The sequence below is a fragment of the Acanthisitta chloris genome, unplaced genomic scaffold, assembly GCF_000695815.1.
Source record: "Acanthisitta chloris isolate BGI_N310 unplaced genomic scaffold, ASM69581v1 scaffold3927, whole genome shotgun sequence".
In the NCBI taxonomy this organism is placed as follows: domain Eukaryota; kingdom Metazoa; phylum Chordata; class Aves; order Passeriformes; family Acanthisittidae; genus Acanthisitta; species Acanthisitta chloris.
In genome coordinates, this window is record NW_008684147.1 from 24505 (window position 1) to 47466 (window position 22962).

Consider the following 22962-nt stretch of genomic DNA (forward strand, 5'->3'; position numbering starts at 1 on the left):
GGCGAAAAAGGTGCTAGGTAGTAGCTGAAACAGAACTTATCTGGCTTAGGAGACCATGTTTTCTGCCTCAAAGGTGTTCTCACCTGTCTGGCTAGCTGTGCTATCGTACTAGTCTGGATGTAACAAGGGAGTCCTGTTTGCTTATCTGACTGCTGGATTTGGTGTGTGTCTCTTTGGCTCATTATTCCCCAGTAAGTAGGACCATAGTATTCTTGTCCTCTGCTCTCCTGGAATGCTCAAAGGAGCTTCTGTGGAGCACCAGCTTGATGCCTGAGCATATTTGGTTTCCTTGTATGCAGGAAAGTTAGCAGAATTAGAGCTGCATAGTAGTGCAGACAGCTGTATCAGAAGTAAATGCTAGTCTCAGTGGGGTTTTGTTTGGTTTGGATTTGTTTATGTGGTGAAAATTATGGTCTTCTGCACTGATCTTTCTAGTAACTATAATAAAGGAAGGGAAAACTGAATTGTGAGCTCAGGGATGATAGCTCCTGTGGTCTGTGACATACAACTCATATGTCATCTCATATGCCTCTCCAAACTGTCAAGATCTTTCAAACTCAACATCCAAATTTAGCTCAATACATAGGGGTGTGGTAGATGTTTCTGCCTTTGGAGCTTCATAATGTTTAGTGGCTTTTTGTCCTCCAGGAAGTAGTAGTAAAGCAGTAAGTACAAGCAATAATGATGCATCTGTTTGAGGTTGGTTGAGATACTTTTATTGATTGTGATGGGGCAGCTGTGCCTTAAAACATGAAAATTATACTCAGAAGCTTGTGTTTTGTTTCGACAGAATCACAGGTGCCTTGCCAGCCTTGCAACTCTTCTTAGTTCTTTAATCTGGAAATAGGAAGCAGGCGGTGGGAGGGAAACTCTAAAACGGATTTAATAGAATGTAATTATGCAACAGTGAATATTTGTTGAAAAAATTATGCAAGAACAACTGAGAAATTATTTATTGAGCATTGAACATTTATTTCTTTGGAAAAAAATATAGGAAGATCCTTTTTATGTGGTTGTCCTCACACAACATTTCAGGCATCAGGATGATGATCACCTATGTGTTTGTGTGTTGGGAGTACATGGGTTTAGTTAAGGGTGAACAGATTCATCTTGATTATGGCTGTTGTAAATTGCTAAGTAGCTACTGGTCAAACTAAAAATAAACCTAGATGTTCTACAATAGTCTGTAGCTTGTGATAGGATTCTCCTTTGCTTTTGACAGCTCCCATACCAATTGTGTAGTCTGCGTAGCAGCTGGTAATTTTTGTAGATTAATTAAAGTGATTTGGTTGAAAGAATTGTATTTTCCTCATTGTAGATTTTAAGTTCACTCTTAGAGGTTTAGAATTTCCCATAGTTTCTAGAAGATGCTTAAAAAAAAGTCATATGCAATGTAAACATTAGTGTCATTACTTCCTATGCAGAGCTTTTCTGTAGAATCAGATTAGTATTTTACTTTTATGTCTGCAAATGAAAGATTTTAAAATTGTCTTCCTCTTTCAAGCAAAATTGTTAAGATAATAAAGTCTTTAGGATAAGATTAGATTTTTGGTTTTATTTTTTTTAATGCAGTTGGATTTGGAGATAAGACCCGTTATTCTGTTTTAAAACCTTTGAAACACTTAAAGAAAAGCAGCAATAGATAGCATTGAATTGAAGAAAATGTTCAGTAAATTATTTTGATATGTAGTTAGACCTTTTGTAGTTGGAAAAATTAGCAGTTCTTCATTATGATATTGCATAACTGATGTGATGTGTGTGTTGTTTATCTGTCTAGCTGGATAGTACCATAAGTACAAGATCAAAGAAATAATAAAGGAGTGAAAGAGACTGGAATCTTGAACAGAGAGAAGTGTTGCAGTCTTGAAGGCAACAGTGTAATCTGGCTGAGGGGGAAAATATGCAACATGGTCATTTAGCAATTTGTTTATAGTAGATGTGGATGAGAGGTATTTGAAAGTCTGTGAACCAACGGAAAAGAAAAATCAAAGGTTGTCTTAAATGCTTACTTAGGAAAAGATAGCTGTGGTGTGTTTATTGCTGCTTAGTCCACTCTTCAGTACTTCAGTATGGTACAGTGGCTCAGGCTTTTGGGATTCTTCTTTTAAACTGATCATTGTGACATAAACAAACAACCACAAAATCAAATCCTCTGAGGAAGATGTTGCTTTAATATTTGTCTACTTTTGCTAGTAGCATGTGTTTTAAGAGCCTGGGAATGAAGTATGTGAGAACTAATTAAGGTGATTCTGGTGCCAGGGTCTCATTGCATTGGGTGGCAGTGTGACAACTATATGGCTATGGCAGCAATGGTCAAGGGCATGGAGTTCAGGTGATCTCCTCCTTCATCCTACTTGTAAGAAGAAACAGCTTGAGGAGAACTGGGCAGATCCTATAGGTTAACAATGAATTTTGCAGCTGCTGTCAACAACAGGTTTGAGGCTTCTATGATGATGCCTCTTTGAGGCTCAATAGCTGCTTGGAAGACATGCAGCCCATCTAAGTGAGACAGAATCATCTTTGCTAATGAGCTGGCCAGCTGATGAGAAGAGCTTTTAAAACAGGAATGATGTGAGAGGGGATGAGAACCTACACTCACATGAGTACTGAGATGATGGGAAAGAGCACACCCTCAGCAAGTTTGGAGGTGATACAAAACTGGGAGGAATGGTTAATACAGTAGAGGACTGTGCTGCTATTCAGAGTATCCTCAGCTGGCTGAAGAAATGTGCCAACATGAATGTCATGTAGTTCAACAAAGGAAAGTACAGAGTTCTGCCCCTGAAGAGGAATAGCCCCAGTCCCCAGGACATGCTGGCCAACTGGCTGGAGTGCAGCTTTGCAAAAAAAGTCTTGGGAGTCTTGCTGGACACCCAGTTGACTATGAGCCAGCAGTGGGCCCTTAACATAAAGAAGGCAAACAACCTGCTGGGCTATATTAGGAAGAAAGTTGTCAGCAGATTGAGGAATCTGATTTTCCCCCTTGGCTCAGCCCTGGTGAAGCCACATATGGAGTTCTGTGTCCAGTGCTGGGCTGGCTCCCAGTAGAAGGAGGACATGGACTTGCTGGAGTGTGTTCATTGTAGGGCCATGAAGATGATAAAGGACTTGGAGCATCTTTCATAAGAGGAGAGACTGAGAGAGCTCAAGTGTTCAGCTTGGAGGATAGTAGGTTCAAGAGATCTCTCTTCTCAGTGGTGTCCAGTCAAGGGACAAGAGACAGTGGACACAAACTAAAATAACTGTAAATTCTATTTAGTCAAAGAAAACACTTCTTTTACTATAAGGTAGATAAATGCTGGAGCAGGTTACCCAGGTTGTGGAGGCTTTGTCCTTGGAGACTTTTTAACCGGACTGGATATGGCCTGGAGCAATCTGCTGTTGTTGCCCCTGCTTTAATCAGGGCAGTTTGACTAGTCAGTCTCAAGAAGTCCCTTCCCACCTCCTGTAACTTGTGATTTGGGAAGCTGAAGGTTTCTCAGAGTAGGATGTTCACACAGATGTCTCTGCTAGTTAGAGAATGGAAGAATTGCTACATTCAAGAGGGCACAAATTTCATCAAGAGTTTTCATAGATTGACACATGACATCCCAAATTAATGATGCTTCTGAAGATCACTGCATATTTGTATTTATAAAAGCATATACACTGGTTACATTATGTAAATATTATTTCCAGAACTGCTTGAACGTAATATAGGGCCTCAAATTTGGACATCTTCTGCACTGTAACTGCATTGCACCATCCTTTTCATTTCTAGACACACTGACCAGAACATCATATGTACCTAGTTCTGTAATGCTCAGCTGTAATTTAACAGTGATGTAGCAGTTTGCTTCAACTAGTTTTTTAATTAGTTCTGTGTTAATTACTTTCATAGGTATGCAGCCCATTCTCTCAGCAGGCTCTTTTCCGTTACTCTACCTGTTGTACTACTATCTCAGGCACAGACCAACTCTTTATCACGTTTTAGAGGGATTTATACATACAGCGTAATTAATGTTGAGGATTTCTGAGTGCCAGTTTTGTCTGCAGCCACCTGATTAACTGTTTTCTAGATGGCCAGAGAAAACTGTGTCAGGGATTTTGTACTTCACTAAAGCACAGGGAGAAATAAGCCTTTTAAATCCTAGCAGATTTATTACATAGGAATGGTGGATAAGTATGACCATATTAATAAAAAATTATCATTCTCTGTCTTGAAAAGTAGTTTAAAATTTGAGACAGGTGTTTTCATTTAAAACATTCATGTGCTCAGATGCAGAACTGAGGAAAGAGAAGTAGAGAATTATCACTGTAATCTGCAGAAGAGTTTCTTAGGTTTCATGTTCTTTATGGGAGGGTTGTGGGTCACCTTCAGTGTAAATTATGGCTTAAATTGCCCCAGTATCCTCCCATGCTGAACTTCAGTTTGAGGGAAGACTCCTGCATTGTGCTTTGTTCTGTGTTGACATGTTGCCTATTGGAAGAGAAATGAAAACTAATGTTTTAAACTCTCAGGTTAAGTGCAGGAGGATTTTAAAACATATTTTTCTATCTAGGTATGCAGACCAAGTGTTTAATGTTGCTATTTGGTAAGGTGCTGCAGACATCGGGTGCTTCAATGCTATCAGTCAACAATGGTCTGCCAGAAAACACCAGCACTTTCTTTCATAGCTACTTTCAGTATTTATTTTATCTCTCAAATAAATTTAAAAGTTCAGCTTTAGGAAGAAAGTTCTAAAAGATTTTCTAAACTAGTGATTACTTACTGCAGGAGTACAACTGTCATTGGAAAGGTGCATAGAAAATTGCTCTATGCTTCCTTCTTTCACATTTGAGAATTACCACCAGTATACGTAGGTAAATAATGTGTTCTCAGCTGCTGGTTTGATTGGTTTTGTAGCTTTAAATTCAGAAGGTATGCTTTAAATAATATTTAATTATTGCTGTGTACTTTTTGGAAGAAGCAAAATTACTGAACTACAGCATTCACAGGCAAATGTGACATGATTAGAGGCAACAGATTCAGTAAATCTTAATATTCCAGCTCTCCCAAGTAACAATTTGTCGGTCTGCCAGTAGAGCTATATTAGTTTCCTGGAACAGATTAAGGTGCATGGGAAAGGGTTGGCTGCTTTATTATTTTTTTTTTCCTAGGAAGCAGGGACAAACTTCTAACCTTTTTGGGCTGCTTTTTCAACCTCATGAAGTTTCAGCATTTGAGTCCTTCAAATTCAAGCTATGGTTGGATCTAGTTCAAAGAACAGAAGTGATGTTGTATGCATTTGTCTGGTCCGTAGCCTGACATATGGGATGTGTTAAATTGAGGTCTAAGTGCAATGATGATATCACCAGCACAGTGCAGTAATATCAATGTCAGAAGTGTGGACTAGTGAGTTGTTGAATTTTGAAACTGAACACTATCTAATGCCCCTGTAGTTTTTCTAACCCTTTGAAAAAAAAAAAAAACCCACAACATTTTGCTGATGTAAATTTACATTGCCATTGTCCTCAGTGGTGCTTCTGCTCTGCTGTGGTGCTGTCAATTGCTATGGAGGACTGGCTTTTTTTTGTCATTTATGCTTTATTTACAAGGTATTTTTCACTTGCTTCTGTCACCAAGCTTCTTGCCTTTAGTGCCTTGTTATCCTGTGAAGGAATCTTCTATTCATCCTGCATTATTACTGGCCTTTACTTGAACTTTCTTCTTCCCCTTCCACATATATTATTTGACTTTTCCACTGTGACAGGGAGTAAGAAAGGAAACGACATATTGCAGATTGAGAAAGAATTATAGTCTTAACTACTTCTAGCAGAAGAAGTGTGTTTTGGCTCTTGAAAATGAGAGCAGAGTTTCATACCAAGGGGCGGCAAAATATCAAATGTGTTTCTGCAAAATGTATCATAACTGCATGTGACTGCTTCGTCTAAGGCATTGAGTCTTCCCATGTGGCAGTGCCTGTATTTGCTGCTTTGCTTTTGCCTTTCAAGGAATTTTCAAAGAGTAGTAGTGTTAACTCTGAGGCTCAAAGATCCAATACTGTAGTTTAAAAATTATAGCTTTGTATTTCTAAGTCAGGCTTGCAGTTATCTTGGTCAAACTTCTGTTTTATAACATTGCTCACTTGCTCACTGAATACATGTGTGAAAGAAAAGCCTCTGGTAGAAAATGCAGCCACAGAGTGGTGGTCAGTGCTTACAGAAGCTTGCAGACCCTGCTGTGTTCTGTGCAGCTCCCACACTGCCAGAGCCCCTCCCAGGCTTCACTCTGCACTCCATTCCCTTCAATGGGATGTCTCAAGGGTCACATTTTGCAGGCTCCAATAACGGTCCCTCTATCCCAGAAAATTCTATCTGTATCTTTTTTTCTGGCATTGCCACCATTGGCTTCACTCTCAGCCAAATTTTGACATGGTCTTGTGAGTGCTATAACACTTACATATTGGAAGTGCTATCAAAAGCATCAGCTCTAGAGTCAGGGGGCTTGAGGGGTCAAAGGAAACTTCATTTGGCAAATGCGAAGTTTCTTCAATGCTGACTATTCTTTGCAAGATTTCCCTGAAACAAAGGAACCAAAATGCTTGATGATGATATGATTTTTGGCAATATTGAAGCAGGTTTTGTGCAAATACCTTGCCCTAAAACATTGCTGGCAGCCTTTAGTTGTATGCTGGTGCCTTTAAAGGTGAAATTTTGAGCCTATGTCTTCATCTGTGGCAAGCAGAAATGAGCAGACCAAGTCCCTTCTTCCTCAGTTAGCTTCCTGGCAGAGTGGCAAGATCCTTCTGCCAAATAATGCTAAGAAGATTGTAAATTTGTTATAGAAAGTCCATTAATTTTTTACTTTCTCCCCATAAAATTTCTCCACCAATTGTAGGTGGACGCACTGAAGAAAGTCAGTGGTGTAAAATATATAAGCTCTTATTCTGACTTCAGGATATTTGCAATTGCTAACCTAAAAATCACAGGCTCTGTTGTTGTTTGTTGTGGAATGCAGCACTTGAAGTAGAATAATGTTCTCTAAATAATACAAAATTGGGTGACTGATCTCTTCCCTACTGTTCTGCTCTTGAAACTGGTGAGTATTGTGTAATTTGGAGGAAAGTAGGACCTTCTCTCTCACTACTTTTTCCTTGATGACTGAGTGAAAGGGATGTATGCACAACCTGATCACAGTATTGAAATTTGTAGTGGACTAAAACGAAGTGTTGAAAGCTTTATTATATGGAATGGTTTGCTGTCATCCTCCTTTAAGAAAGATTGTTGAGAAAATTAAAGTTACTTGTAGGTAGTTGAAATATTTAAAATTATCCTCAAACCCCACAGGAGTTCATGACCATGTATGGTTGTATGGATAGATTATTGAAAAAGACATTTGCAAGAACTGGTAATGGAAACTGGCTAATCCCAGTGGGGTGTAGAAATTATTTGCTATACACTGTGTTTTTTAGACTGACTTCATAAACTAGGATGTCATGGTGTTTGTATTCCTATCAGGTTTTAAAGATTTCTATACAGCATGTTATTCTGTTTAATATCTCACTGTTGTTTATTCCCTTTTAGGGAACTTTCTACAATTCTATTAAGTACAACAAGGAGAAAGCATAAGCAAATAGTGGGTGTACAGAAGTAACAAAACCTAAATGTTTTATGCAGAAAAGATTCAACAAGTATCTCCTACCTACGAAGAATGAATCAAATTTTCACACAGTGACCTTGCAATACAATCTTGGATCAAACTACACATGCTTCTTTAACAAACAAATAATTGAATGATACTATTTGCACTGATCTGATAATGTGGAAATAAAATATTGAAAGGAATGCTGTTACTGTTTTCTTTATTTTTTGCTTCACTGAATGGACTTACTAAAACCAATAAAACCTTTTATTCACAAAGCCATCACTACAGGATTAAAGAAGTCTTATAGGCAAAACTTGATATGAAATGATTAAGAGCCATGGTAATAACTGGGTCTCATACTCACCATTAGATTTTAGAAGTAGAGAATTAAAATACAGCCATGCAAATCCTGTTATCCTCATTGAGCTATATGATTAAACTGCTGGGATCATACTGAAAAGGTACATCTGTCCTATAGCACAGCTGCTTGGATGTGAATCAGGGGTCCAGTGCATTCATTCTTACTGGTGTTGAGTAGTATTTTACTTTGCCAACAGTTCTTTTGAAGCTTGCGATGCTAATCATGGCCAGTGGAAGAATGGCACAACTCAACTGTGTGTTAATGGGAGACAAATACTGCAAGTAATGCAGACTGATTAACAGTTATTTGGCAAAGATGTTAGTCATTAGTTTTACCATGACCAGTAATTTCTTATTAAATCACAAAACAGATTCCAGTCCCACTGAAATCAAGGGAAATTTTCCTGTTGACTTCAGTGACATAAAGATTTGGACCTCTTTTGGATTTTTCTTCCAGTTTTAGATCATTTTTCTGATGCTTGCTAAATGTTGCCAATTCAAATAGCATTGTCTTGTACTGTAAAAACTAAAATAAAATATTTGTTTTGGCATCTTTGTAAGTGGAATTTTTGTCATGTGTTTGAACTTATTCTGCACTGTTAGCTGCACGTAGGAAATGTTCCCTGCTCTTCTGAAAGCATTTTTAGTACACGTTTAAGACATTAACTGTAACTTTCAGGATTGGGTTTAATGCTCAGTGGATTTACACTACAGTATGAATCTAAGCCTTAATCATTACCAATTGTTTTAAGTCCTTCTACACATCAGATTGTTTTTGCCTGCAAGACTATCATTTTGTCTTTATTGAAAAGATTGTCATTAATAATATGGTGTTAAAGTTTAAGTTGCTAACCATGTGGTTTATTCCCTCCCTGTAACAGGAATGCTGCTTGTAAGCTAATGCAAGCACCTTTTGGATTATTTCTCACTGAATTACTTCTTTTATTTGCTGAACCTCTTTGCTCAGGATCGGTTTATTTCTAGCAGTGTACTTGGTGATTCCTGTTAGTACCACCTCAAATGTCGCTATCCTTTGTCAACTAATTTATGTAGTGGATCCTACGTACATCCATTTTGTCCCAGAGTGGACAAAACTGATGATAAAAGTTAGGTTGCAGCTTAATTCACTGATCTGTGTTTGTTTTTTGCTATATTCTGGGACACAGTTTTCATCTAAATGTTTTGTGATGCATGATATCTTTTCTACTAACATACTTTCCTACTTTCATCCTTATTCTATAGTCAATCTACTGGAGAGTTTGCTGTTTTTATACTTCCAGCATAGCCTCTTGTTTGGTATATGTGTGTAACATCCCTCCTTCACTTTCTCTCTCTACAATGTGAATCCATTGCTTCAGCATATTCACTTTTAGAGTCACACAGCTACTTCTGTCAAATGTGGCAATTCTGTTGGTGGTTATAGAAACCTCTTCCTTTTTCTTACTCAGTCTGAATGTGGCACTTCTGTTTAGGCTTCTCAGTTTCTTATGAATCTGTATCCCTAAAAAACTTCTTTTTGGCTTATATTGTAATTTGTGTCTAACCTCCACTTCCATTTCCTCTCATTTCCCCATTGGTTAGTTAAACCTTAGGGACCAGTAATGTGCATCTCTGCCAGTTCTCATCAGATCTCTTCTCTTGTGGTTTTTTTAATACTCTCTTATTTGTGAGTTATTTTCCATATATCTATAAGACTAAAACTTCCTGCTGTTCTAGTTCTTCTAGAGACTGTGAATTTGAATCTGAGGTCTTTGCATTTTACTTCTGCTGTATTGAGTGCTTCCTACTTAAGTTTAATACAGCATATTCAATTGACCTTCAGTTTCTCTCTAGACTCCCAGAGGTGAGATTCACTTCTAACTTAACAAGTCTACAATGGCAGCTGATGTTTTTCTGCAGAGCTGTTGAGATGTATAGAAACACCTGTTTTTCTATGTTCACTATAAAAGAGGCCTTGATATCTGTTTTGGACATCTGCATCTCTAGGTAGCTCTCTCTGTATTGTGTATGCCTAAGGTTAAGTGTCATGAACTGTGTACTGGGATTGAAATTGTGTATGTACATTGGGAATGAAAATGAACTGCTGGTTTGATTGTGTTAGATGACAGTTAATATTTTTCTTTCTCAAGTACTGCATTTTTAGAAGAAGGATTTCTTTCTGTGGGTCTCCCAACAGTATTTTATCTACTTAATGACAAAACTGGCCAGACTATTCTGTTACTGAATTTAGAACAAACACGTTTAGTCATTTTGCTTATTTCTCACTTTGACCAAGGAAGAAAGCTTCCATTATTAAGCTTAGTAGGAGCAGGAAAACTTATGTTTATTGAGTCACAATTTTATTGTTAATAATATTGTTTTACTTTTAATGATTTACAGGAAACCTGTTTACCTGTAAAACTCCAGCAATTGCAGATATTGTGATACTAGTAGATGGTTCTTGGAGTATTGGCAGATTCAATTTCAGGCTTGTTCGACTGTTCCTGGAAAACCTGGTTTCTGCTTTCAATGTGGGATCTGAGAAAACAAGAGTAGGTAAGGTAACATAATTTTTTCCTAATATTTCTGTAGCAATGTAAAAATGTCATCATTTCAGGAGAGTTAATAACTGAGTGCTACTTTTTTGTGGAAGATTCATCCTCATCTGGAGTTAGCACTTCTAACAGAAGAGTAATGCTGCTGGAATGTTTGTAGTATTAATTCCTCACAGTTTACTAGGATCCTCAGCTTAGGTAAACTCTAATGCAACGTCAGTGGAAAAATAAACACAGTGGAAACACCTTACTGACTTCACTCAGCATTAGCTCAAACCCTTGCAGTTTAATTTTTGGAGGCAGAATGTACCAATGGATGGCTTTTCTTGGGGTTTAAACTGGCTCAGATGTTATATTTCTGATCCACTACTGTTCAAATATGTATTAAATTGTTATTTTTAAAAAAAAATAAATACTCGAAATGTTAATGAACTCTGGAAAAGTTACGTACTTGTTTGCTTCTCATTTAATTATCACTTGAGTGAAATACTTTGAAAGCTAATTGAGGAGTTGTCATCCAGAAAAACTTTGTACCATTTTCTGTCTCCAACCAATGCCATTTTTCTGGTATAGTAGCAAAGCTACTCTGTGTAAACTTACTTTGGTAGGGTATTGATAACCAAGTACATAAAGTGTAGATACTTGAAAAAAACCTGCTTTATTGTCTAATGGATTACCTTAATTTTTGTTTCTGTAGGCCTTGCACAATACAGTGGTGATCCCCGAATTGAATGGCACTTGAATGCCTACGGCACAAAGGATGCAGTTTTGGATGCAGTCCGAAATCTACCATACAAAGGAGGGAATACATTAACAGGTACAGTGTATGTTTTAGCTTATGCCTTTTATTAAAAAACTTATTCTGCTGCACAGACTAAGAAGTGAAAGTGCTTATTATGAGGGGTAAAAAGGATAGGGTTTTGCAGCTTGCTTTATCCAATGTCAGTTAAGTCTTTTCTGAGGTGGTTGACTTGTTGGCTTCACTGGGAATGAGGACAGGTCTAATAAAGCAGAGTGTACATGAACTCTGTGCTGGAAGTAAAATCATTTACCTGCTAGGAAGAAAATGCAAAATCCATTCATAATGTTCATGCACAGAGCTTTATTCTGGAGAAGGAAAGAATGTTGTTTTAATATCTGACAACTGGCAATAGGAACTTTTCAAATGACCACCTAGGGCTTTTAGATTTCCATTGACCTTTTAGTAGTTAGAGCACTGAAGCCCCAGAGACACTTAGTGATGAATAAAGGGGGGATGCCTGTCAACCTGGGAAAAATACAGTCTCTGAATACAATTCCAGTGTCACCAAAGCAGCAGTTAGTAATGCTGGCTGTCTTGCCAGGAGAATGATATATACAAAGACCCAGACATGGCTTTAAGTAAACTGCTGCCTGCCTTTTTTTGGTTTTGGCAGGTAGGGAAGGGGAGAAAGAATGTGATACAGCCTTTATCTTGGTAGAAGGATTGCAGTAGGACAAAGGACAGAAGGTTTCTAGTATGATTCTAGGAATGAGATTACTGTGACGTAGCAAGGAATAAATTATCATGATTATTTTATATGGATGTTAGAGGAAAGTGAGTTAGGAAGCTTTGCATTTATTCAAATCAGATTTTCCCTAAGCTTAAATAAAACTTTTCTTCAGCTTGTAAATCAGAAAGAACAAACAAACAAAGTAAGGTTTTCTGTAGTATGGTGATCTACTAAGCTATCCAGAGCATGTGCTTTCATATGAGAAATGTAGGTATAAGGAGAGAGAACTTCCTGTTCTAAGTTTGTAGACTAAGAAAAAAAAAAAGATAATGAATGCACAGGAAGATCAATTTAGGTTTGCATAGCCAGTTTAAAATACATTGATTTATCAAAAGACTGCTAAAGATGAATGTCACCTTCTCTGTAGTTTAGGTTGCTTGTTGAAACGTAATCTTTCAGTAAATAAATTCTTCTTTTATACTTATTCTTCATCAAAAGGTTTCTCAGAATTTTTTTTACTACTACTAACGCTGTAGTAGAAGCAAAATTAATGGACATTTCCCCCTCTTAAAATCTTTTAAAATGCTTTCTTCTTTAGGCCTTGCTTTAACTTACATTTTGGAAAACAGCTTTAAGCCTGAAGCAGGTGCAAGACCTGGAGTGTCTAAAATCGGGATACTAATCACTGATGGGAAGTCCCAAGATGATGTTATCCCTCCTGCTAAAAACCTACGAGACGCTGGCATTGAGTTGTTTGCTATTGGTGTGTATTCTGCCTTATCCACATGTTGTTTAAGTTTATACTCTGGTGTATTTGTATCTGTTGCTTTCTATGTTAAGGAATTGTTCTTTTCTGTCTGTATCCAGTAAGTATCATAATGAATTTGTATATTTTTAACACATTCTTGGATTCATTGCTGCTATAACTGGAATTTAGCAGTATACATGGATGCCACATTATCAGGAGACAGCTGAAAAGATGTCACTTACGCTGGCAGAAATGAACATCTTGAATTAACTTCTTAACAACAGAGCAATCTGTAGCTGGTCATTAAAACAAATAGAATTGGATATTAGCCATTTTTTTCTAAATATCTGTGGATACAAGACTTTTTCTTTTTCGTTGCAAATGTTTTCTTTATTTTTCTTTCCAATAAAAGGTGTAAAGAATGCAGATATAAATGAGCTCAAAGAGATTGCCTCTGAACCTGACAGCACACATGTCTACAATGTGGCTGACTTTAACTTCATGCATACCATTGTTGAAGGCCTTACCAGAACAGTGTGCTCACGAGTTGAGGAACAGGAAAAGGAAATCAAAGGTGAATAAGAAACAAAATGTGGTGTAACATATGATAAACTGAGAGCTACAAATCCTATTCCAAATACCTGCAGTTCTGGGCTGTCTGCTGACACTTGACTCATGCTGTGTATTCCTTTGCTTGCAAGAAAGTACAGTATCAAGAAAGTTACCTTCCTCGATATGTTTTATTCTTTCTTTGATATCTCTGATCTTTTGCCTTTGATAGTGGCAAATATTGCGGTATTTGGTAGTACCAAAAAATAAAAAAAATGCAGTTTCACTCTGCTGTAACTATTTCCAAGTGGTGGGTAAGGAAATTCTTCTTATAATACAGAGGTCTGGGGATGAATTAGTTTAACACCTGCACATGGAATTGTGACCTTCGCACTGTGCTTTCCATATCTTAACTTACTAGTTTTATTGTCTCACAAGTTTTCAAAAGCTTCAGCTATTAGGATTGATTTGTCCCTTCCTAAAGATGAATGTTTTTTCTCTTTCTTACTCAATTACAAAAAAATATATTTCAGCACACAAGAAAAGATGGTGGTGAAGAAAATTGTCCCTACATGAAAAATCTCCTCTGACTACAATTATTTTTTGGTTTTTTTTCTGAACAAAAGAAATGGCTTTGAAAAGCTGTTGCAATTTGCCAGAGAAACAGTCCTACCTGAGGAAATTCTTTCTGAAAAGCTTCAGTGGATTTTGTTTGTATTAATTGGTTTGTGATTCCTTAATATTACAGAAATGCTGAGTGATTTTTAGATAAGCTTGTAAGATATACCAGTAAGGAATTCTGTCCGTCACAGATATTTCTACCTGTGCAATGAAAAAGTGTGTATCTGTAAGGCTTCATTCCATCTTTGTCCTCTTTTATTCACCTGGTAACTGGGAGAGGTACAGAATATTAGCTGTGTTTTGTAGGGTTAGTAAGTAGTCAGTCAGTAAATTGAGACAGAGAGGATGGAAAAACCATAGAGAGATGAGACATCTTTGTGGAAAGGAATGATTGCCAAAGAATATGACAGCTCACTTCAGTCAGCTGACAGGCAGCATATCAGTTTCCAACCTGCAGAGGAGCACAGGAGATCACAGCTCGATCACTGTACTTGAATGTTTTTTTGTAACTGGGAGGAAAGCAACCTAAAGAATAAAACAAATCCAGAAAGAAAGGTCCTGAAAGAGTGATGGGAGGAAGGATAAGAAGGATTAGCATTGTGTTTTTGTCTTCTTCATATAAAGGTTAATGAAAGGCCAGGAAGGCTTAGTCCCAATGAAATTCCATGTGCAGTACTCATTACTTCTTTGTTTCCATTGAAAATAGCCAAAATAAATGTGCAGTACCAATTATTTGATTTTCTGATGGGGAACGATCTTTAGAGCTTCAGCAAATACAACAAACCAAATAATTATTTTGCAGAAGGGAATAAAAAATTTATGTTGTCTCTAACCTAGGAACAATTGCTTCACTTGGGACTCCTTCAGATTTGGTCACATCAGAGGTAACAGCTAGAGGATTCCGGGTTAGCTGGACCCATGCGCCAGGCAAAGTGGAAAAATACAGGGTTGTGTACTATCCTACTCGAGGAGGACAACCAGAAGAGGTAATAGGAGGAAAAGCTTCCTAGAAATTTTTTATGCAACAGAAACAGCTAGCCAGACAGGAAAATCTGTGATCTTATTTAAATCTACACTGAAATTCCCTGTGTGGGCTCTGAAGCCTGCTACAGACAGGAGATTGGTCCCACTGGATGGTGACAAAACTTGGGTAGTAGCCAGGCTGCTTTTCTGTCATGCCATTTAAAGTAAATGTGCTATAACAATAAGCACCTTTTGGGAGTGGAGTGAACTGCCTGCATTTGTCCTTAGACATACAGTTACTTAAACCAGTTCTATGGACTTCCCCTGCACCATTCTGTTTATGAGAACAGAAGAGGTATGAGTTGAGGATAAGCCAGTTTTTCAGTTCTGAGAAAAATAATTCATAAAAGGAAGATGACATGGGTGTACATTTTGGGGCATCTGCAATTGGTTGTTGAAAATTTGGAGAGAGGAGTTTATTTGAATAGGACTTAGGCATTTTTGAAGATGGAAAAAAGCTCAGTGGAACAAGCTTGAGCTTACAATTTATAAAATTGAGTGGAAAGGCAGAAGAGCAAAAGGTTATAACTAAGGTTATATTTTATTTCCTTTTGTTCTGAAAACTTGTTTAGCATGGATATGTATTAATGTCAGTTTGAAGTACTGTGCGTATACTTGTGCAACACTAAAGGAATCTTTAGGATGATACTATGTTGAAGAGTGCCACATAGACACTCTTAGACCATATCCCATTGTGCTGGTTTGTCTAAACTATTCACTTTGTCTAAACTATTCCTTTGTTCGAAATGGCTACTCATATCAGCTCAACATTTTGACTATGTATATGGATGCTGTTCTTTTTCAGTCATCTTACTGTACATAAAGGCAGCATGAACTGAACTTTAATACATTGATTCTTAGATGTAAAAGTTGCCTGAAAGAGGGACTGATTGATTTGATGGCTATATAGTTAGTTTGCTTTAAGTGTGTTTAGCTGCATTTTCTTTTAAACAGGTTGTGGTAGATGGAAGCTTATCAACAGCAGTTCTGAAAAACTTGATGTCTTTAACTGAGTACCAGATAGCTGTATTTGCTATATACTCCAATGCTGCTAGTGAAGGCCTCCGTGGAACGGAAACTACACGTAAGTATCCTCAGAGTATTTATTGCAGATTTGACTGTCTGTATTTAATCACACTGTGTATGCATTACTCTTTGTGAAAAAGAAACACAGAAGGGAGTCTTTTTCAATTTAGCTTCTTTTGGTGCATTTGCTTTAAATTAATTTTTGTTTGAATTAATTCTGGGCTAAGTTCCTAAGTCCGAATGCTCTGTGGATATTTAAACCCTGAGAAAGTTTTTATCTGTGAGCTGAACTTTGAAGTTGGTTGTATTGAACACTAAATTAGAACATTCCTACACTTTGGGTGTGGAGCCAAGCTTTATAAACTAGGTTTGTGGCTGAATATGATTTCATGAGTGGAGGATTAGGTGGGTCCAGAAATGCCTGCGTGTGATTCCCACCAGTGCCAAATATTTCAAGGTAACTTCTGAAAGTTTCTTGATCAATGATTCAATTATTTTCTGTGTGCAAAATGGGATACTGTTACTTGGAATATTGTTAAACTTCATACATTTACAGTTTTATGTATTTGTATACAAAATGCAGTTACTTTTTTAGTAAATATGACAGATATTAGGAATGGAAAAGTAACTTTTAAGTTCAGACTAGGAGAGAGGAAGTCCATGTGTGATGTATCAATAGTTGATACTTGCTGGAAAAACAGCACAGCAGGTCTCAAGCAATCTAGAAGATTTCTGCAGTTCTTTGACAACAACTTGCTGGCACAAGTGATCACAGAGCCAGCAAGAGAAGGTGCTTTGCTGTGGCTGATACTTAAAAACAAGTAAGAACTGATGGGGGGAGGAGAGTATGAAGGTCACAGGTAGTCTTGGCTTTAGTGACCATGAGATGGTGGAATTCAGGATTCTAAGAGAAGGGAAGAGTTCAAAAAGCAGAACTGCAACTCTGGATTTCAGGATAGCAGTCTTCAGTGTCTTCAGAGACGTGCTGGGAAGAAGCCAAAGAGATATGGCCCTGGAGAGAAGAGGGATCCAGAAGAGCAGCTTGATGCCCAAAGATCACATCCTACCAGCTCAAGAAAGGTCCCTTCTGACAAGTAGATAATCAAGCAAAGGTGGCTGGAGACCAGCACAGATAATCAAGAAACTCCTAACAGAGCTCAGACATGAAAAGGAAGTGTATAAGAGAGAAGAAGAAGAGGCAGATGACCCAGGAGAAGCATAGTGTTACTGTCTGGGCTAAGTTTAGGAAAGCCAAGGCCAACTTGGAACTTTATCCGGCAAGTGATGTGAAGAGGAAAACAAGTTATGCAGTTCAACAAAGGGAAACACAAAGTCCTGCCCATGGGGAGCAACAACCCCATGGGCCACGCACTGAAGGGTGACTAGCTGGAAGGCAGCTCTGCAGAGAAGGACCTGAGGGTCGTGGTAAACAAACTAACCATGAATCAGCAGTGCACCCATGTTGCAAAGAAGGCCAAGAGCCTTCTGGATTGTGTTACAAAACGATTGCCAGCAGGTCGAGGGAGGTGATTCCTGCCCTCTGATCAGCACTGATGAGGCCACACCAGGATGCCTGGGCTCACACTGCATTCCCCAGTACAAGAGAGATATGGGCTTACTGTAGTGACTCCAGTGAAAGGCCATAAAGATAATTAAAGGTTTGGCACATCTTTCATAAAAGAAGAGTCTGAGACAGCTGAACTGTTCAGCCTGGAGAATAGAAGGCTCAGGTGATCTCATCATTGTGTAAAAATCTCTGATGGGAGGGAATGAAGAAGTGTGATCTAGACTGTTCTCAGTGGTGTCCACTAAAAGGACAAGAGCCAATGGGCACAAATTAAAAACCCATGAAATTAAGTCTTAACAGGAGAAGATATGATTTTATTGCGATGTTGGTCAAACAGTGGAACAGGTTGTTCAGGGGGTTGTGGACTCTGTATCTCTGGAGATACCTAAAACCCAACTGGGCAAGGTTCTGAGCAACCTGCTTTAGCTGACCTGACTGAAAAGGTAAGTTAGTTAGGCCAGATGATCTCAAGAGGTGTCTTTCATCCTCGGTGGTTCTTTGATTCTGTGTCAGTGTTTATCTTCTCAATCCGAAAATAAAATAGAATCATATAAAATTATTTGAGACTTCTTTTTTTAGTCTCAGTCTCCCAGAATGTCATCTCCAGTCATGTTATACCCCATAACACAGTGTTAGGACCTGTTTAATTTATTGAGGCAGAGAAAACAGTGACATACTGAGCCAACTCAGCCAACTAGATTGTTTTGCATTGCACCTGGTATTCCTTTGAAGTCACCCAGTCAAGTTCTGACGGAGCCCAGCCCTGCTGACTTTGAGATCTGATCAGATCACACCCCAGGGTCATTCAGCATCAAGCATTTTATACAGCTGCCTTTGATAGCATGTTGGAAGTAACAGTCTGACATGTGCAAGTATTAATCACTCCACATGCTAAAATACCTGCAATTTTTAAGCATTTTTTGCTATCCTAATGGAGAAATATGGAAAACTGTAGTTTACATTCCTGCCTTTGTGTGAGATGCTGACAGAGTAAAATAGTCACTAATTGCATTTTTTCATATAGAGCATTGAAAATAGTTTATAGGCATGTGAAATCTAAACAGACACATGCAATATGCATAAAGTAGAGATAAGTAGCAGATTTTGTGATTTTGATATTCATTTCTAACTTGAAAGAATTATGAAATGCGTTCACATTTTTAATTTATTGCAAATATATTTTACCTGGTTTAGTTTATTCCAGTTGGTTTTAGTAGGTTTAATTTATGCCTGTGTTACCTAAATAGTAGGATACTATGGTAACTGTCCAAGATGCAAACCAGTATTATCTACTAGGCATTTATATTTGTGATTCTGAGCTCTTCAGCTGAATTCTACTGAGTATCAACCAGTTCCTGTTGAGAGATAAGATACAAGTCATAAGTTAGAGTTAGAGGATACTTTTCCCATAGATTTTTAGAATCAAGGAAAAGGCCAGGTGATGGGTACTCCCTCTGTGATCCTGGGGCAGTTTGAATAGGAATGACACAATGTCGTACAAAGTGACTTCATGGTATCTCGACGTGTGGTTTCTTGCTGGAGGTGTCAGAGGTCTGAGTGGAGCTCTGAGCAAGGAGACTGAAACACATTTGAGAATCTTTGAGTACTTTCTCCCTAAATAAGGGTTTAAATAGGATGGAGGTGGATTGCAAAAGTTTTGGAAGTGTAGATGGGTAACCTGGAAGTGTAAACCAAAAGAGAGGCCTGGGTTGAACTTTTGCCACCTTTTGTAGACTTGAATGACAAACTGAGTGAATGGCCTCAAGGAACAAGAAATGATAAGGCTTGCATTGTTTTGTACATGGAAGTAAAGAGCTCTTTTAGAGCTTGTTGAACACAATGTAAGAGATATACTATCCCTTGGAGACATCAGCTAGACAGGATGCAGTTTTTGTTTGGACAAGGAGATTAGAGAAGCTCTGTGATTGTAATTAGAATTTGTTGCTGAATCTTTATTTGCAGATCAGATTCTTCAGAAACATACAAAGCAGAGCTTTGTAGAAGCTTAACATTCAGCCTGTTGCTGTCTTTCTAGAGTCTCTAGTACAAAAAGTTTGATATCAGTTAGCAATTACCTTCTGTTTTATTCAGACCCTTTCAGTCATTTTAGGGACTATTCTCAGTGTAGAAGTTCCAAAGGAGATGCCAAAGATTTCTCATATCTCTCCACTGATTGGATGTTTTGGTGGGATCCGTCAGTGATCTAACAGCAGTGGAGGGGCCTTGGGATGTTATTCTGTGAGGGGAAGAAAGTGAAGGCAACCAGGGAAGTGCAAAATGCTGCTCTGAAGAGTTACAGAAATGCAAAGAAATATTTAGGAACACAGATTGGTGCTGTGCCTTAAATTCACAAGTAAACCTCCTAATATTGTCTGAATTTCACTCAGCCTGCTTTCACTCGCCAGGTTAGCATTTGCCATGATTTGCAATGGATGACCTTGCCGACATTTGCAGTGGAATTATGCTGCCATGGGCCTGGGAGCCAGTTTGGACAATCCAGGCCTTAAACATGCAACAGGTTATAGTTACAATATTTTGATGTGCTCAGTGTGCTCATCCAGGATTTTCTCCAGGGTGTTGTACCTTGTGGCTGTCACACCAGCATTCTGGCTTGGAAACTACTCCCAGAAAGAGCCATCCCTTGAAACTGCTACTTCTTCCTAATAGCAACTGTGCCTATTCTTCAATATTGAGTGGTCATTCTCCTGTAGATCAGGGAGAAGGAAGGGTGAGATTGGAACAGAGCAATTTTGTGCTTAGAGAACAGAAGTCTTCCTACTTGAAGCATTCAAAGCCATTTAGAACAAAGAGCTGAAATGCTTCATAAGGCATAACTCTGCCTTGGCATCAGAATTGGTTTAGGTCATCATTTTCTTGTTTCTCTAATTCCACGTTCTTTTATGCATCAATCAGCTCTTCACAGTTGTAGCATACAGACAGCCCTTCCATGCTTGAAGATAGCTATATTCCTTTGTGTTTCCTGGGGCAAAATGAGCTGTTAGAATAATAGCTGGTTGCTCAAGTGAGACAACTGAAGTGTTTCTCTTGTTCCACTGTAGTTGCCTTGCCAATGGCATCGGATCTGCAATTGTACGATGTGTCACAGAGCAGCATGAGAGTGAAGTGGAACGGAGTAGCGGGTGCCACAGGTTACATGATCCTATATGCTCCCCTCACAGAAGGATTGGCAGCAGATGAGAAGGAGGTGATGTATTGTGCTTTCATTTGAATAGAAGCTATTAAAAAATTAGTCTTTTAAAGAATAAACCACTATGTGTCCTTTAATCTCCAATTATTCAACAAATACTTTGGTATTTTTTCCCATGACTGCATGAAGTACTGTATGTCTTACAGACTATGAACAAAGTACAAGTGCCAGTTGATTGTTTTAATATATTGTTGTCATAAAAATGCAACAACTTCAACAGAATTTAAGAGACTCTTTTGAAGTTATATATGAATTGATACTGTATCATCATATAGAACTAACACTCAAAGGAAGAAAAAATAAAGTAAAACTAAGATATTTTTAAAGTATGTTATCAGAAGAATAAGAAGTTTAGCCTTTGTTCTCATCAGGACCTTTAAAATGAAATGAAATTTGTAAGTCTGATCTTTGTTGGTTTCCTTTTAGTACGGTTCAACATAGATATTTAAAACTAATGCTTTCCATCAAAAGGTATTTTAGAAGACTTTATTTAGAAGGCAAAGAAGATGGGGCAAGTTAAAGTCTAGTCTTCTGCCACTAAAATAGTAAACCCAGTAGATTTTCTAAAGTTGCTAGCATAGTTCCAATGGAACTTCTAGTCTAGAATTATAAAGTTTTTATGCTCAAGTTTCTAAATGCATACCTAAGGTTATGTACAATACCTGTGTTCAAGCAACAACACTAAAAAGCATGCAGGGGCATGTGAACTTGTGGAGAGGGCATGGAGCTACTTGAAAGCCAGCACAGACTTGTGCTCTCTGCTAAATGAGTGACTGTGAGCACATAATTCTGTTAAAAATGGGCCTCCCTGAGAAGTAGTTGGTTCAGGAGGACTAAGCTTTACCCCAACGAAAGAAATACAGTCTGTCCATGTTAAGGTGGCACTCCATGAAGAGGTGGAGAAGGAAAATGATACACGCCTTAAACAGCAACAAGTCTGAACCTGGACATCAACCCCTCCAGTGATTTCATGTGATTTTCAGATCCGTGACCAAAAATGAAACAAATTATAGGTATGAATGAAAAGGCCTTAGTAACTGCTTGTTCTGGAGAGGAATATTTTGTCATCACTAATGTTGCTTTTAAAGTTCTCTTACTCTTGTGTTGGCTTATGACTGTTTGGCAATTTTTATCTTTTGATTATTATGCAGAATCCCAAAATCTTAGGCAAAGTATTGCAGGCACAGTATCAGACAAATGCTCAGAAGAACATTTGATTGCATATCTAATTTCAAGTGTGTAATTAATGTTTTTCCCCATTATGAGCTAATTCAGAAATAACATGTCTTTTTTATTCATGGTGTTTTTAGATAAAAATTGGGGAGGCCTTAACAGATCTTGAACTGGATGGACTATTGCCAAATACAGAATATACAGTCACAGTTTATGCCATGTTTGGAGAAGAAGCTAGTGATCCCCTTACAGGACAAGAAACTACATGTAGGTAGCACATATCTATATTCACTTCAGTGTTAACAAAACTTCAGAATATTCTTTGCACATATTTGAGCAGGCATCTGATTTTAAAATCTGATTTGAATAGTCCATTGGTAAAGATCTTAACTGTACTTAAGTATCTCACCATGAATACTTAGTTTAGGGAGGCTGAGGATTTCTACGCAACAGCTTGGTTTTGCAGCAGAATTGTGAACTCTCCTCTCTTGTTGGTAGTGGTACTATGGATGCCCCTGTTAATCTTGCTGGAATTATTGGCAGTTTTCTGAACTTGCTGAAGGCGTGAATGAAGGTCATCACAGAGATCTAAATTGAGACTGCTCTGTTTAGCCTCCTGTAGCTAGAGAACCAGGTGTGTGTGGGAGCCTGCTCAGATGGAGAAAGTCTTTCCTCTGACTCTGTAGTAGTACAGATGGAGAAGAAGCAAAGAGAAGATTTCTGACCAACCCCTGCTGCCTAACATCTGGTAAATGGAGGGTTGGCAAGTGTCTATGCGCTCATGATAAATGGGGTGTTTTTAATAAGCAGCAAGAATTTTGCAGCTAAATTCTGTCCTCTGCTAACTGTACACAGCCCTGTATGTCAGCTCCCTAAATAACCTCAGCATTTGGAAGACAAAGGATTTGAAAATAAGTGATTGTGCTGCTGGGATATTTCTGGGACTGCATTCCGTGACATCTCTATTACTCCCAGCAGGGGAGTAAGTGCATCCCCTTATTTTGTGCTTCTGGCATGAGTAACTCAGTCAGTGTGAAAGTGACTTACATTTAATAGGGGAGACAAGTTCAGGCAT

The 22962-nt window shown here is 38.1% G+C and overlaps 1 protein-coding gene across 1 annotated transcript in view; it reads left to right on the forward strand.

Moving 5' to 3' along the window:
- COL14A1 (collagen, type XIV, alpha 1) overlaps nt 1-22962 on the forward strand; it is a 112936-nt gene that overhangs the window by 22075 nt on the left and 67899 nt on the right. Inside the window, exons 5-12 of the mRNA XM_009079201.1 lie at nt 10346-10501; nt 11198-11317; nt 12571-12735; nt 13133-13294; nt 14728-14876; nt 15868-15997; nt 20566-20711; nt 22025-22154. Of these exons, the coding sequence (XP_009077449.1) occupies nt 10346-10501; nt 11198-11317; nt 12571-12735; nt 13133-13294; nt 14728-14876; nt 15868-15997; nt 20566-20711; nt 22025-22154 (1158 nt within the window). The remainder of the gene's footprint in view (nt 1-10345; nt 10502-11197; nt 11318-12570; nt 12736-13132; nt 13295-14727; nt 14877-15867; nt 15998-20565; nt 20712-22024; nt 22155-22962) is intronic.